A 15,437-nucleotide genomic window follows, 5' to 3' on the forward strand; every position below is an offset into this window, starting at 1 on the left:
AACCAAATATCACCAGCTCCTGGCCAAGCTGCTACAGACTAAATCTTGTTTACTGACCAGAAACTCAGGATTAAGAGGAGGCCATTCAGCCCCTCGAGCCTGTTCTACCATATAGTGGAATCAGGGCTGGACGCAGCTAACTCCATTGAGCTGCCTATGCCCCACATTCCTTCATAGGTCAGGTTCACAGAATTATCACAGTGCAGAGGGATGACACGTGACCCATTGTGCCTGCACTGACTCTCTTAAACGGCCAACCCATCCACTGATTTTCTGACATTTTCTCTTTAATAACCCTGCACACTGTTCCTTTTTAAATAACATTCAAGTTCCCTTTTGAATGCCTTGATTGTCACTAACTCGAGCACACTCTCAGGCACTACATTCCAGCCTCGAAGCCCATGCAGTGTGGGGAACACTTTCATTCATTTCACTTTTGCTTCTTTTGCAATTACTTTAAACCTTTATTACTTTGTTTACCAAAAATCAATTAATCTTAGCTTTAAAATGAACAATTGATCATGTATCAGTTGGCCTTTGCTGAAGAGAGTTTTGTACCATCTTTCACCCACTGTGAAATCCTGGCTTTCAGTTCTACAATTTGACCTTCAGTTGCAGACTCTCCTGTCAGTGGAAATAGTTTCTCTATTTACCCTATTTGTTCCCATAATACCTTGAAAACTTTAATCAAATGATGCCTTCATCTTCAAAATTCCAGAGAACTCAACTCTAGTTTGTATAATCTCTCTTCATAATTTAACCCTTGTAGAACCAGGTGTTATTCCGATAATAAAATCAATCCTGCTCTTCCTCCATGATCAATATATCCTTCCTAAGGTGTGTTCAGTACAGTTCTCAGTATTCCAGTTGGGGTTTAACTCGGGCTTTGCATACAGACAGTCTCTGGGTGGAAGATGGGTTCCATTTAAGTTGGAACTCAATGCACAACAATATTAAGGAGCAGTTTGTAAGTACAGGAAATTTTTGTATATCAAATCTTTAAAATTATGCCCCTGTATTGGAATCCTGTCCTTCAGTATGAGCATTATAAATCAGGGCCCCCTGTCGCTGAAACAGGACTTCACTCTCACTTTGTATTCTTTTCACCCAAATAGAAATCCATTAGCCTGTCAGGTTAATTTGATGATATTTTAAAGTTCTGTAATCTTGGACCCTATCCACTGCAGTAAGTGATCAGTTTCAGCAGTGACAGTGACATACTGACCAATGCATCACAGATTCACACAGAAACACTCAACTTGGAAGCAATTTCCTCCTTTATCAGACTTAGCTCAATAAATCGTCTCCTAATTTTAAATTTTCATCAGCTGCAAACAACAATTTTTAAAAGAGAACAAGTTGTAAATTAAATACTACACATCAATCAGAGGGCAAAAGGATTAAATAAATGGTTCTGTCAAGTTGACAATGCATGGTGAATTAATAAAGAGAGACTGAGAGAAGAAGCAAGAGATAAATCTCACGCAGAAAGTTAACAGGTATTCTCAGAGCTTGGAGGCATTGGGAGTTAACAGATTGGAACTTGTTTTCCTTGCTTAAGATTACTGATGTAGCCCAGCTCACGGAGTTTGGCTATAAGACGGTAAATAATTTGATAAAGAAATAGTTGAATGAAACGACCTTTGCTCCCAGTAATTTGCTGCGGACCCGACCCCACAGCCTGGCTCCAGTGTTTAAATGCCTCTTGCTCTCAGCTGCCTGCAGTGTACAGCTCCTCTCCATTTGCTCACACACAGGATCCAGAATCTCCATCAGGACAGGAATCTCAGACAAGCAACACGGAAATCTCCAGGCAGTCAACAAGGAACTCTCTCCAGTTTGGCGTAGGCTTCCAAGATCCTGGCATTGCTGCAGTGTGCCAGTTCACCACACACTGCACCCTGTCGTGAACAAAGCCACAAACTCTGCTACTGTCACTGCAGACTGTGGCAATGATGCCCTTCCACCAGCTGGAGGTCAGCCCAGTTTGTAAATGGGTGTATGAGGAATGCTGCAGCCTGCTCCTCAACCAGTTGAGTGAGAGAGCAAGGATCTCAAGTTCCAAATGCAGTGACAGACGAAGGGTCTGGGAACTCCTAGCTGAATGGCCACAGCATCCTCTTCTGACTCTGAGCAGTTAGTGTGGAGATGGCGTTGACGAGGAGCAGCCAGCTGTGATCCAGATGCTGTCTCCCTTCTCACTCTGCCCCTTTCTTTCTCAGTCTCACTCACTGAGTGCTGGCTGTAATCACTGGGATCTGACCCCAGGTTTAACAGCAATTGTCAGCATTAACCCTTTCAGCTAGTCAGGCTGGGGCTTGATCATTGCTGTGACAGACTCTGTTTAATGCAGTTGCAGACAGTATTAAGATAATTTCTTAAAGTGATTTCTTTTGTCTCTCCCTTTAATTTTGTATTAATACAGTCAAATTTCCAGAGCAACAGCTAATGGAAGAGCATTCAAATCCCTTCAGCGGGAGATGGAGACAGGCCACCAACCGAAAATAGAGATAAATAAATATAAAAATTACAACATCAGTACTGAGGGAGCGCCACATTGTCGGGGGTCAGTGCTGAGGCAGCGCCGCATTGTCAGAGGGTCAGTGCTGAGGGAACGCCGCACTGTCGGAGGGTCAGTGCTGAGGGAGTGATGCACTGTCAGAGGGTCAGTGCTGAGGGAGCGCCGCACTGTCAGAGGGTCAGTGCTGAGGGAGCATTGCACTGTGGTTGCAGCTGGCCTTCAGTAGAGCCCTTGAGTGAGGCCCGTTCTTGATCCATTTCCTATGTATTCCAAGCAATGGGGAGTTTGTTCTGACATGGCCCTGACCAGTACATACTCTTCAGCAGGTAACACTGGAAACTGACCTCCAGTTATTATCACATTACTGTTATAACACTTTGCATAGATTGGTTGCTATGTTCCTTATATCGCTGTGGTAAATGGATATTGGCTGTGATACGCTTTGGCTGTTCTGAATCCATGGAAGTTTCTAGAGAAATCTAAATGTCTCAGTCTGATTCGCATTCTTATGAAGTTCATGTTACTTCAGAAAGAGTTAACAAGTCCTCTGACTTGGTTTGGAGCGGGGGTGGGGTTTGGAGTTTGGGACACACAGACATCAATCTATTCTTGTATGTGAACTGTTCCACAGGTCAGTGAACCCTTGACTCTCTCTATTCTACACCATTCACTGGGGAATAGGGGGGACAAGCAGCAGAAACTCTCCCATGGAATCGTCATCAAATTTCCCCAACCATCAAGGTCCCAGATCAAAAGCTGGACAAATATTCCAAAGCCAAACAAAGAGTTGTTGTGAGTGACACAGCTGCTCCTATTCTGCAGACTCTGCACTCCCCGTCTCTGCTCTTAGGTCCCTCACAGTGAGACACCCCCATACCCAATCGCTCACACTCTCACAGTGAGACACCCCCGTACCCAATCGCCCTCACCCTCACAGTGAGACACCCCCCCCCCCGTACCCAATCGCCCTCACCCTCACAGTGAGACACCCCCCCCCGTACCCAATCGCCCTCACCCTCACAGTGAGACACCCCCCGTACCCAATCGCCCTCATCCTCACAGTGAGACACCCCCACCCGTACCCAATCGCCCTCACCCTCACAGCAGCCTCACCCTCCTCAGCAGGGCTTGTTTCTCCATTTGATTTACTTGAACCCCACCCGGTTACCTGTCCTCCACGGTCCCCTCACTCCTCCCCCACAGTTCTCAGCTCCAAGCAACAACTTAGTCCAACCTTTGTTCCACATGACAGTCCCGTGAGTTATCAGTGAAACTCACTCTTTGAAGAAATGAGCACAAACACCAGAATGACATTCCCAAGCAAGACTGAGGGAGCGCCGCACTGTCGGAGGGTCAGTGCTGAGGGAGTGCCGCACTGTCGGAGGGTCAGTGCTGAGGGAGCGCCGCACTGTCGGAGGGTCAGTGCTGAGGGAGCGCCGCACTGTCGGAGGGTCAGTGCTGAGGGAGCGCCGCACTGTCGGAGGGTCAGTGCTGAGGGAGTGCTGCACTGTCAGAGGGTCAGTGCTGAGGGAGCGCCGCACGTTCGGAGGGTCAGTGCTGAGGGAGCGCCGCACGTTCGGAGGGTCAGTGCTGAGGGAGTGCCGCACTGTCGGAGGGTTAGTGCTGAGGGAGCGCCGCACTGTCGGAGGGTCAGTGCTGAGGGAGTGCTGCACTGTCAGAGGGTCAGTGCTGAGGGAGCGCCGCACGTTCGGAGGGTCAGTGCTGAGGGAGCGCCGCACGTTCGGAGGGTCAGTGCTGAGGGAGTGCCGCACTGTCGGAGGGTTAGTGCTGAGGGAGCGCCGCACGTTCGGAGGGTCAGTGCTGAGGGAGTGCCGCACTGTCGGAGGGTCAGTGCTGAGGGAGTGCTGCACTGTTGGAGGGTCAGTGCTGAGGGAGTGCTGCACTGTTGGAGGGTCAGTGCTGAGGGAGCACTGCACTGTTGGAGGGTCAGTACTGAGGGAGCACCGCACTGTTGGAGGGTCAGTGCTGAGGGAGTGCTGCACTGTTGGAGGGTCAGTACTGAGGGAGTGCCGCACTGTCGGAGGGTCAGTGCTGAGGGGGTGCTGCACTGTCAGAGGGTCAGTGCTGAGGGAGTGCCGCACTGTCAGATACCCTGCCTTATGGATGCGTTACTAATCCAAGACTGTTGTCCCTGAGACAGCTGTAAATGAACCCTGTTGTTTTGCCTTCATTATCGGTGTGCGTCGTTTGAAAGGGTTTGTGGCGTCTGGAGGTGCAATATGAATCCATGTTTTGTTGTGGTTTTGAAAGCCATGCCGGGAAGCCACTTTACTGCTCATTGTGGAATGTAGGAGTTGGTACAAGTCCAAGCTCAGTACTGGATCTACAAATAGAATTACTGCATCTTGTTACTGTGTCAGTCTGTGACCATGTAAGGCTGTGTGTTCCAGACTTTAATTCCTTTCAATGCCCATGGGGGTACAGTGTCCATCTCACAGTAATGCCAGCTCTGACGTGTTATGTGGGGGTGTAGGAAGGAGCCACTGGGGTTCCTGATTGGGTGAACAAATGACCCAGAACAAATACCAGCTGAAAACCAGTCCAATATCGAGGAATAACATTTCCCTGGATTTCTGCCAATGGGAAGAAAATTATTAGAGAAAGTAAACACACCCGATGGCAGGATGCCAGCCAACCACCACCACCTCCTTCCAACCCCCCCCCCCGTAACCCCATAACCCCCTGCTCCCTGGGCAACCTCACACCTCCTGCAGCCCCCTCCTCTCTGGGCAAACCCCCCTTCGCCCAGCTCTTCCCCCACCCCGTGCTTACAGTGAGCAACCTAAGCCCTACCTAGGGCATCTTGTGTAGCTTCACAAAAAAACCCAGCCACCCCCAGAGATGCTTTGCTCGGCTGTGTTCACATTGTTCCAGTTATCAATTCCCTGCACAGTGGGTTGCTGTAGTCATCACCTTAGCATTTCCTCCATAGGATCAAGATGTGGCCATTCAGTCCCTTCCAAGCCTGCTGTCCCTGTGATATGGAACAACACTCACCTGTATCTGCCCCTTGCCCATGATTTTATCCACAATTTCATTGTCGTCTTTATTGAGTTTGATTTTGTCGAACAACTTCTCATAACAAAGGATCCGCAATGTCTGGGAGCCTTCCAACTCGATCTCAAACTCCTGTCAGCAACAAAGGCAAGAAACTGTCAGGGCATCTCAATTCATCACATTCTGAGAATGGGTGGGGGCAATTCAGCCCTCTCCTCAAGCCTATATAATAGGAACAGCAGGAAGCCATTCAGCCCCCTCTTCGAGCATGTTACACAGGAACTGGAAATCATTCAGCCCTCTGGTGTGTCCCACCTTTTAATTAGCTCATGACTGATCCGAATCCACTCATCTTTATTATGTGTTCCTTAATCCCCGTCCACCCCACAAAACCTTGATTGATCACAAGGTGTTCTGGCTGATTTCTAAACTCAGAAGCCCTTTTAGGGGAGGAGTGTTCCAGATGTCCACTCCTCTCTAAGAGCAGAAATGCCTTCTGATGACATCATCACTTTAATGGCTTGGCCTTAAAGGTTCTGTCCCTTTATTCTGGACTCTCCTCACCAGAGGAAAGGATTTTCTCTTTCAGTATTCTGGTACGGTCTTGGGGAGGGCGTTGAGATTTACCAGCAGGGATCCAGGGTCAAAGGATGTCAATCACATGGAGAAGCTGTGATTGTAATCTTCAGAGTTTTAATGATGATAGGAGATATAATAGAGATGTTCAAAATGATGTATAGTAGCGAGGGAGAGCCTTTCCCAGTAGCAGCTGGGCAAGTAACCAGGGGGGGGCACAGACTGAAGGGAACCAGCTAAAGAACCCAAGGAGGTGAGGAAGAGAATGATTTCTTGAGATAGTGAGATGCAGTGATCAGGAACACGGTGCCTGAAGGGACAGTGGAAGAAGCCTTGAACAAGAACTTTCAAAAGAGGAAAGGATAATTACTCCAATGGGACAAGTTTAGATGTTCGGAGAAGGAACAGGGTGATTGGGACTAACTGGAGAGAACAGTTTTGGGGGTAGCTGTACAGCCTATTTCTATTCTGTTACAGTCTGTGCCCTATTGCATCAATTCAGCACCTTGAATAATCACACAGAGTCCACACCTTTGGGGACATAGTAAGAGAACGGAGCATCATCAGTTGAAGGGGGAAATAGGCTACAATTTCAGGGACTGTCATACTGAAGAGTCTTCCAATAGGATATCTTATCAGTTTAATCCCGAAACCTCCTGAACTCACCTCATTCCAGTGTGGCTCTGTTGTGTCCCTGAAAACTCTGGTCTTTGCTTTACTGACAAAATAGCCAAAGGAATCAACTTCAAGTGTACAGTATAAACCTGGAAAATGGTAGGGAGGGAGATAGAGAGAATTAATAAATGGTAGGGTCACTCTTTACTCCCGCAGGAAGCAGCCTTAGGCCAGCAGAGCGACATAGTGAATTAGATTGTCAGACAGAACAAGGTTCACTCAACATCTTTCAAAAATCCTGTGGGGGCGGGGTGGGGGGTCACGGTGAGGGTGCAGGGTGAGGGGGGTGAGGGGGTCAGGATAGGGGGGCTGGGGTGAGGGGTGAGGGGTGGGGGCGAGGGATAGGGGGGCGAGGGATAGGGGGGCTGGGGTGAGGGGTGAGGGGTGGGGGCGAGGGATAGGGGGCGAGGGATAGGGGGGCGAGGGATAGGGGGCGAGGGATAGGGGGCGAGGGATAGGGGGCGAGGGATAGGGGGGCGAGGGATAGGGGGCGAGGATAGGGGGCGAGGGATAGGGGGCGAGGGATAGGGGGCGAGGGATAGGGGGCGAGGGATAGGGGCGAGGGATAGGGGGCGAGGGATAGGGGGCGAGGGATAGGGGGCGAGGGATAGGGGGCGAGGGATAGGGGGCGAGGGATAGGGGGCGAGGGATAGGGGGCGAGGGATAGGGGGCGAGGGATAGGGGGCGAGGGATAGGGGGCGAGGGATAGGGGGCGAGGGATAGGGGGCGAGGGATAGGGGGGCGAGGGATAGGGGGCGAGGGATAGGGGGCGAGGGATAGGGGGCGAGGGATAGGGGGCGAGGGATAGGGGGCGAGGGATAGGGGGCGAGGGATAGGGGGCGAGGGATAGGGGGCGAGGGATAGGGGGCGAGGGATAGGGGGCGAGGGATAGGGGGCGAGGGATAGGGGGCGAGGGATAGGGGGCGAGGGATAGGGGGCGAGGGATAGGGGGCGAGGGATAGGGGGCGAGGGATAGGGGGCGAGGGATAGGGGGCGAGGGGTAAGGGATAGGGGGCGAGGGATAGGAGGTGAGGGGGGTGAGGGATAGGGGGTGAGGGATAGGGGGTGAGGGATAGGGGTGAGGATAGGGGGTGAGGGATAGGGGGTGAGGGATAGGGGGTGAGGGATAGGGGTGAGGGGTCAGGAATAGGGGTGAGTGGTCAGGAATAGGGGGTGAGTGGTCAGGAATAGGGGGTGAGAGGTCAGGAATAGGGGGTGAGAGGTCAGGAATAGGGGGTGAGAGGTCAGGAATAGGGGGTGAGAGGTCAGGACATAGGGGGTGAAGGTTGAGGGGGTGACGGGTGTCGGGGGTCAGGGGGGAGGGGGACAGGGAACACAATGACTCACTGGCTGGGGTGTCGAAGCCCTTTGCTGATCGGATGATGACGTGGAGGAAGCCGTTCAGACCGCCCGGCTCATCATCTGCAGGAAGGAGCTCACTCAATAACATGGCTTTGGTTCAGCATCCCGCCCACTCGCCCCTCGTGCCCCCACACCGACCCCTGACACCGTCCCGACCTCAGACTCTGACACGACCCCTGACCCCTACACCGACTCCTCAACCCCCCACACCGACCCCTGACCATCCCCACACCGACCGGCCTGACACCGACCCCTGACCCCCGATCCCCTACACCAACCTCCCGACATCCACCGACCCCTGACCCCCCCACACCAACCCCCCCCCCCGACACTGACACCGACCCCTCAACTCCCCCACACCGACCCCTGACCATCCCCACACCGACCCCTGACCATCCCCACACCGACCGGCCTGACACTGACCCCTGACCCCCCACACCAACCCCCCAACAGACACCGACCCCTGACCCCCACACCAACCCCCCGACACTGACACCGACCCCTCAACCCCCCCCACACCGACTCCTTGCTCCCCCCGATACCATCCCCTCACCCCCGTGACACCAACCCTTTGACACCATCCCCTTGTTCCCTCTGACACCGACCCTGACTCTGACCCCTCACCCCCCACCCCCAATACTAACCACTCAATCCCCCCCCAACCTCTCACACATCCCCACCCAATAGTGACCCCCTCGCCCTCTGACATCAGACTCTCACCCTCTTTATTACTGGTAACGGGAATATTGTGGACGGTCCGCAGCTTCACACAGGCACCAGTCAGCATTTGTAACTCCAAGGAACTGAGCACAAAGCCCTGCAGGTCTGTGGGGATTGGGGGTAAGAAATGGGGAGGGCAATAGGGAGGGGAGGAGAGAGAGAGTAAGAAAAAGGGAGTGAAGTGGTAATGGGGAGAGAAAAGAGTGGGACATACAGAAAGAAGGTTGAGGGGTGAGGGGAGAGGGGACACACATGAAGGACAGGTGAAGAGAGAGAGAACAAAAGGAGAGAATGAGGAATATATTTGAACACTACCTTTAACTTCCTGGCTCACTGCACATTCAATGGGAGAGAACCCAGGCCCTTCCTGCAATGGTCACTGTCAGCCAGTGATGTAATTAGGTGGAAGAGGAGCTGCGAATCAGGCACTCAGAGTCGTAGAGATGTACAGCACCTTCAGTCCAACCCGTCCATGCCGACCAGATATCCCAACACAATCTAGTCCCACCTGCCAGCACCCAGCCCATATCCCTCCAACCCTTCCTATTCATATACCCATCCAAATGCCTCTTAAATGCTGTAATTGTACCAGCCTCCACCACTTCCTCTGACAGCTCATTCCATACACGTACCACCCCCTGTGTGAAAAAGTTGCCCCTTAGGTCTCTTTTATATCTTTCCCCTCTCACCCTAAACCTATGCCCTCTAGTTCTGGACTCCCCCAACCCAGGGAAAAGACTTTGTCTATTTACCCTATCCATGCCCCTCATGAATTTATAAACCTCTATAAGGTCACCCCTCAGCCTCCGACGCTCCAGGGAAAACAGCCCCAGCCTGTTCAGCCTCTCCCTATAGCTCAAATCCTCCAACCCTGGCAACATCCTTATAAACCTTTTCTGAACCCTTTCAAGTTTCACAACATCTTTCCGATAGGAAGGAGACCAGAATTGCACACAATATTCCAACAGTGGCCTAACCAATGTCCTGTACAGCCGCAACATTACCTCCCAACTCCTGTACTCAATCCTCTGACCAAGAAAGGAAAGCATACCAAACACCTTCTTCACTATCCTATCTACCTGTGACTCCACTTTCAAGGAGCTATGAACCTGCACTCCAAGGTCTCTTTGTTCAGCAACACTCCTAGGACCTTACCATTAAGTGTGTAAGTCCTGCTAAGATTTGCTTTCCCAAAATGCAGCACCTCAGATTTATCTGAATTAAACTCCATCTGCCACTTCTCAGCCCCTTGGCCCATCTGATCAAGATCCTGTTGTAATCTGAGGTAACCCTCTTTCCTGTCCACTACACCTCCAATTTTGGTTTCATCTGCAAACTTACTAACTGTACCTCTTATGCTCACATCCAAATCATTTATGTAAATGACAAAAAGTAGAGGGCCCAGCACCGATCCTTGTGGCACTCCACTGGTCACAGGCCTCCAGTCTGAAAAACAATCCTCCACCACCACCCCTCTGTCTTCTACCTTTGAGACAGTTGTGTATCCTAATGGCGATTTCTCCCCATTGATGAACCAGGCCAGAGGCCTGAGCTTGGCAGTTGTGTGTGGAGTCAGGGCTAAGGAGCTTGGTTTTGGGATCGGGTCCTCAGGGCTGTTGTCAGGGTAGCTAAACGCTCCGAGACCCTTCAATCTATACAGTCCCAACCTACCTTTTTTCTGGAGTCTCTCAATTGCCTCTCGCCACTCACTGCGCTCGTAATCAGAGGACAGCAGGAACAAGAAACTCTGTGAAAAAGAAACTAAACAATCAATCAAGCAAACCATATGGCAAAGGAAGCCACCTGACCCTTCAAAGCTACTGCACCATTCAATAATGACATGACTAACACCTCACATCCACAGTGCCACCTCTCGATAAGAGCCTCGCAGCCCTTTATTGTATAAGGCTCAATATTAAAGCACTGTTTCCATCACTTTCTCAGGGAGACAGTTCCAAAATCTGAGACCCTCAGCAAAATAAATTATCAACACTGATTTTAAACAGTGACCAATTTATTCCAGACTTTATCCCAAGAGGAAACACCATCTCTGTTAGCACTCCTCAGGATCTTATGTGTTTTAATGAAGATCCCAGACACGCAGGTTTGGTGGGTTCGTGATAAGGGGAGCTGAGTCTGGAATGGATGCTCTTTAAAGGGTCAGCGCAGACTCAATGGACCCAATGGCCACTTGAAATTCTGTGATTCTAAGTTACTGCTTACTTTTCTAAATTGCAGCAGATACAAGCCTGGCTTGTTCAACCTTTCCTCATAAAATAAGCTGCTCATTCCAGAGATTAGTCCAGTAAACCTCTGAATTGTGTCCAATGCTCCCTTAAATGCAGTGTCCAGTTTTGGACACAGTACTCTAGACAGGGTAACAGCAGTACCTTGTATAACTGATGCATAATCTTCCAAACATTGTATTCAATTCCCTTCACAATAAAACATAATAATCGACATCTTTCTTAACTGCTTGATGTATCGTCGGTGATTCTGACATTATACCACCCAGCTCCCTCTGCATTTAAACCTCAGTAATGTCTCACTGTTTCAGTAATGTGTTTTTAAATCCTCTCACTACACAATACCAGATGATCTTGGGTTGGCTGTGAAAAGGTCTTGTTTGAAGAAACAACTCTGACAACATTCTGTGAACCCCCTCTCTGGGCTACCTTCGCCTATCTGACCCCTTCTCCCGCCTCCAACACACCCCATCCACCTGGACACCCCGTGCTGGCCTCGTACCTGCCCTCGATCTCTTCATAACCAACTGCCGCCGCGACATTAACTGCCTCAATTTCTCCACCCCTCTCACCCACTCCAACCTCTCACCCTCGGAACGTGCAGCCCTCCACTCCCTCCGTTCCAACCCCAACCTCACTATCAAACCAGCAGACAAGGGAGGCGCGGTAGTAGTTTGGCACACTGACCTTTACACCGCTGAGACTAAACGCCAGCTCGCGGACATCTCCTCCTACTGCCCCCTTGACCATGACCCCACCTCCCACCACCAAACCATCATCTCCCAGACCATCAATAACCTCATCACCTCAGGGGATCTCCCATCCACTGCCTCCAATCTCAGTCCCACAACCCCGCACCGCCCGTTTCTACCTCCTGCCCAAAATCCACACAAACCTGACTGCCCCAGCCAACCCATTGTCTCAGCCTGCTCCTGCCCCACCGAACTCCTCTCTGCATACCTCGACACGGTCCTGTCCCCCATAGTCCAAGAACTGCCCACCTACGTTCGGGACACCACCCACACCCTCCCACCTCCTCCATGATTTTCACTTCCCCGGTCCCCAACGCCTTATCTTCACCATGGATATCCAGTCCCTGTACACCTCCATCCCCCATCACGAAGGACTCAAAGCCCTCCGCTTCTTCCTTTCCCGCCGTACCAACCAGTACCCTTCCACTGACACCCTCCTTCGACTGACTGAACTGGTCCTCACCCTGAACAACTTCTCTTTCCAATCCTTCCACTTCCTCCAAACCAAAGGAGTAGCCATGGGCACCCGCATGGGCCCCAGCTATGCCTGCCGCTTCATAGGATATGTGGAACAGTCCATCTTCCGCAGCTACACTGGCACCACCCCCCACCTTTTCCTCCACTACATTGATGACTGTATCAGCACTGCCTCATGCTCCCATGAGGAGGTTGAACAGTTCATCCACTTTACCAACACCTTCCACCCCGACCTCACATTCACCTGGACCGTCTCAGACTCCTCCCCCCCTCTTCCTAGATCTTTCCATTTCTATCTCGGGGGACCGAATCAACAGGGACATTTACTATAAACCGACCGACTCCCACAGCTACCTAGACTACACCTCCTCCCACCCTGCCCCCTGTAAAAACGCCATCCCATATTCCCAATTCCTTCGTCTCCGCCGCATCTGCTCCCAGGAGGACCAGTTCCAATACCAAACAACCCAGATGGCCTCCTTCTTCAAAGACCGCAATTTCCCCCCAGACGTGATCGACGATGCTCTCCACTGCATCTCCTCCACTTCCCGCTCCTCTGCCCTTAAGACCCGCCCCTCCAATCGCCACCAGGACAGAACCCCACTGGTCCTCACCTACCACCCCACCAACCTCCATATACGTCGTATCATCCGTCATCATTTCCGCCACCTCCAAACGGACCCCACCACCAGGGATATATTTCCCTCCTCACCCCTAGCAGCGTTCCAAAAAGACCACTCCCTCCGTGACTCCCTCATCAGGTCCACACCCCCCACCAACCCAACCTCCACTCCCAGCACCTTCCCTTGCAACTGCAAGAAGTGCAAAACTTGCGCCCACACCTCCCCCCTTACTTCCCTCCAAGGCCCCAAGGGATCCTTCCATATCCACCACAAATTCACCTGCACCTCCACACACATCATTTACTGCATCCGCTACACCCGATGTGGCCTCCTCTATATTGGAGAGACAGGCAGCCTACTTGCAGAATGTTTCGGGGAACACCTCTGGGACACCCAGACCAACCAACCCAACTACCCCGTAGCGCAACACTTCAACTCCCCCTCCCACTCCACCAATGACATGCAGGTCCTTGGCCTCCTCCTTCGCCAGATCATGGCAACACGACGGCTGGAGGAAGAGCGCCTCATCTTCCGGCTAGGAACCCTCCAACCACAAGGGATGAATGTAGATTTCTCCAGTTTCCTCATTTCCCCTCCCCCCACCTTATCTCAGTCCCAACCCCCTGATTCAGCACCGCCCTCTTGACCTGCAATCTTCTTCCCGACCTCTCCACCCCCACCCCCTCTCCAGCCTATCACCCTCACCCTCACCTCCTTCCACCTATCGCATTCCCAGCGCCCCTCCCCCAAATTCCCCCCCCCCCCCCCCCCTTTTATCTCAGCCTGCTTGGCACACCAGCCTCATTCCTGAAGAAGGGCTTATGCCCGAAATGTCGATTCTCCTGCTCCTCGGATACTGCCTGGCCTGCTGTGTTTTTCCAGCACCACATTTTTGAACTCACGACTTATTCACCTCCCAGTTTATCGGTTGGTTTGAATGCTATACTCATCCAGATACATACCTTTTAGCTTTTATCCTTTTGTTAATTTTGTAAATTTACCACATCTGTTAGTTTACTCTTGGATTTGAGCACTCTATCTCTTCCTGTCATATTTCTTCTTCATTTCCCACATTAATATATTTTCCTTTTGCCTTATCTCTACTCTTTTAACATTTCTTCCCAAATTTGATCCTTTGTCCCCACAATTCAGTTTAAAATCCTTTCTCCTTCCCTAGTGATGCAGTCAGCAACAATACCAGCCCCAGCACATTTCAGGTGGACCCCCTCCCATTGGGACAGATCCCACTTTCCCATGTCCTGGTGCCTGTGCCCCACAAACTGGAACCCACTTCTCCCACACCTGTCCTAGAACAAAATATTCATCTCTCTCATGTCGTTATCCCTGTGCCAATCTAGAAATTATGACCTTTGAAGTTCTGTTGTCCTTAACTCCTCTGAACATCCTTCATTGTTTTGGATGTAGGTTTGCTCGCTGAGCTGAAAGGTTCATTTCTAGACTTTGTCCTGTCCATGTTCACACCTACATGCACCATGACACCAGGATTCTCCCCCACACACCAAACTCCTCTCCAGCACTCAGGAGGTATCCTGAGCCTTGGTTGCACAGAACAGTGTCACTTCCCCAGCCCTCAATACTGCACCTTACCACCAGCACATTCCCTTTCAAAGACCCTCACTTGAGTAGCTTCCCATTCTGATATACTCAGCTCCGAAAGCTGCTGACTGCACTGACATCTCCGTAACCTCTCCCCATCCAGTCACTCACCCAGTGACCCCTCCCTGATCCGGGTCACCCAGTGACCCCTCCCTGATCCGGGTCACCCAGTGACCCCTCCCTGACCCGGGTCCCCCAGTGACCCCTCCCTGATCCGGGTCACCCAGTGACCCCTCCCTGACCCCGGTCCCCCAGTGACCCCTCCCTGACCCGGGTCCCCCAGTGACCCCTCCCTGATCCGGGTCCCCCAGTGACCCCTCCCTGACCCCGGTCCCCCAGTGACCCCTCCCTGACCCAGGTCCCCCAGTGACCCCTCCCTGACCCGGGTCCCCCAGTGAATCCTCCCTGACCCCGGTCCCCCAGTGACCCCTCCCTGACCCCGGTCCCCCAGTGACCCCTCCCTGACCCGGATCCCCCAGTGACCCCCTCCCTGACCCGGGTCCCCCAGTGACCCCTCCCTGACCCGGGTCCCCCAGTGAATCCTCCCTGACCCGGGTCCCCCAGTGACCCCTCCCTGACCCCGGTCCCCCAGTGACCCCTCCCTGACCCGGGTCCCCCAGTGAGCTCTCACCTTTCCGTTCTTGTTGTGTATTCGGAAGGGAATGGTGGGCGAGTGCAGGAGGAGCCAGGATTCCTGTTCACACAATTTCTTCTTCAGCCGCTCCACAACACGCACCTGACCCTTCGGAGATTTCTGCAAATGGAGGAAGAGATGGGCAGGAACAGGGAGGGAAGGAGACGTGGAGGGGGGGTGGGGGGGGGGGAAGATAGATAGAGAAAGAAATTGGCG

General features: G+C 52.0%; 1 protein-coding gene across 5 annotated transcripts in view; it reads right to left on the reverse strand.

Moving 5' to 3' along the window:
- The window catches only part of abr (ABR activator of RhoGEF and GTPase), a 119,201-nt gene that overhangs the window by 13,217 nt on the left and 90,547 nt on the right, over positions 1–15,437 (reverse strand). For 4 of the 5 annotated variants that reach the window (XM_072590121.1, XM_072590122.1, XM_072590123.1 and 1 more), the window contains 6 exons: positions 15,219–15,341; positions 10,544–10,619; positions 8,873–8,977; positions 8,138–8,212; positions 6,782–6,879; positions 5,540–5,671 (listed from right to left, as the gene is read on the reverse strand). In XM_072590121.1, coding sequence (XP_072446222.1) covers positions 5,540–5,671; positions 6,782–6,879; positions 8,138–8,212; positions 8,873–8,977; positions 10,544–10,619; positions 15,219–15,341 — 609 coding nt within the window. Of the gene's footprint in view, positions 1–1,641; positions 2,019–5,539; positions 5,672–6,781; positions 6,880–8,137; positions 8,213–8,872; positions 8,978–10,543; positions 10,620–15,218; positions 15,342–15,437 lie in introns of those variants that run through there. The other variant, XM_072590125.1, reaches the window with a different exon arrangement.

The sequence above is a fragment of the Chiloscyllium punctatum genome, chromosome 19 (assembly GCF_047496795.1).
Source record: "Chiloscyllium punctatum isolate Juve2018m chromosome 19, sChiPun1.3, whole genome shotgun sequence".
NCBI lineage: Eukaryota > Metazoa > Chordata > Chondrichthyes > Orectolobiformes > Hemiscylliidae > Chiloscyllium > Chiloscyllium punctatum.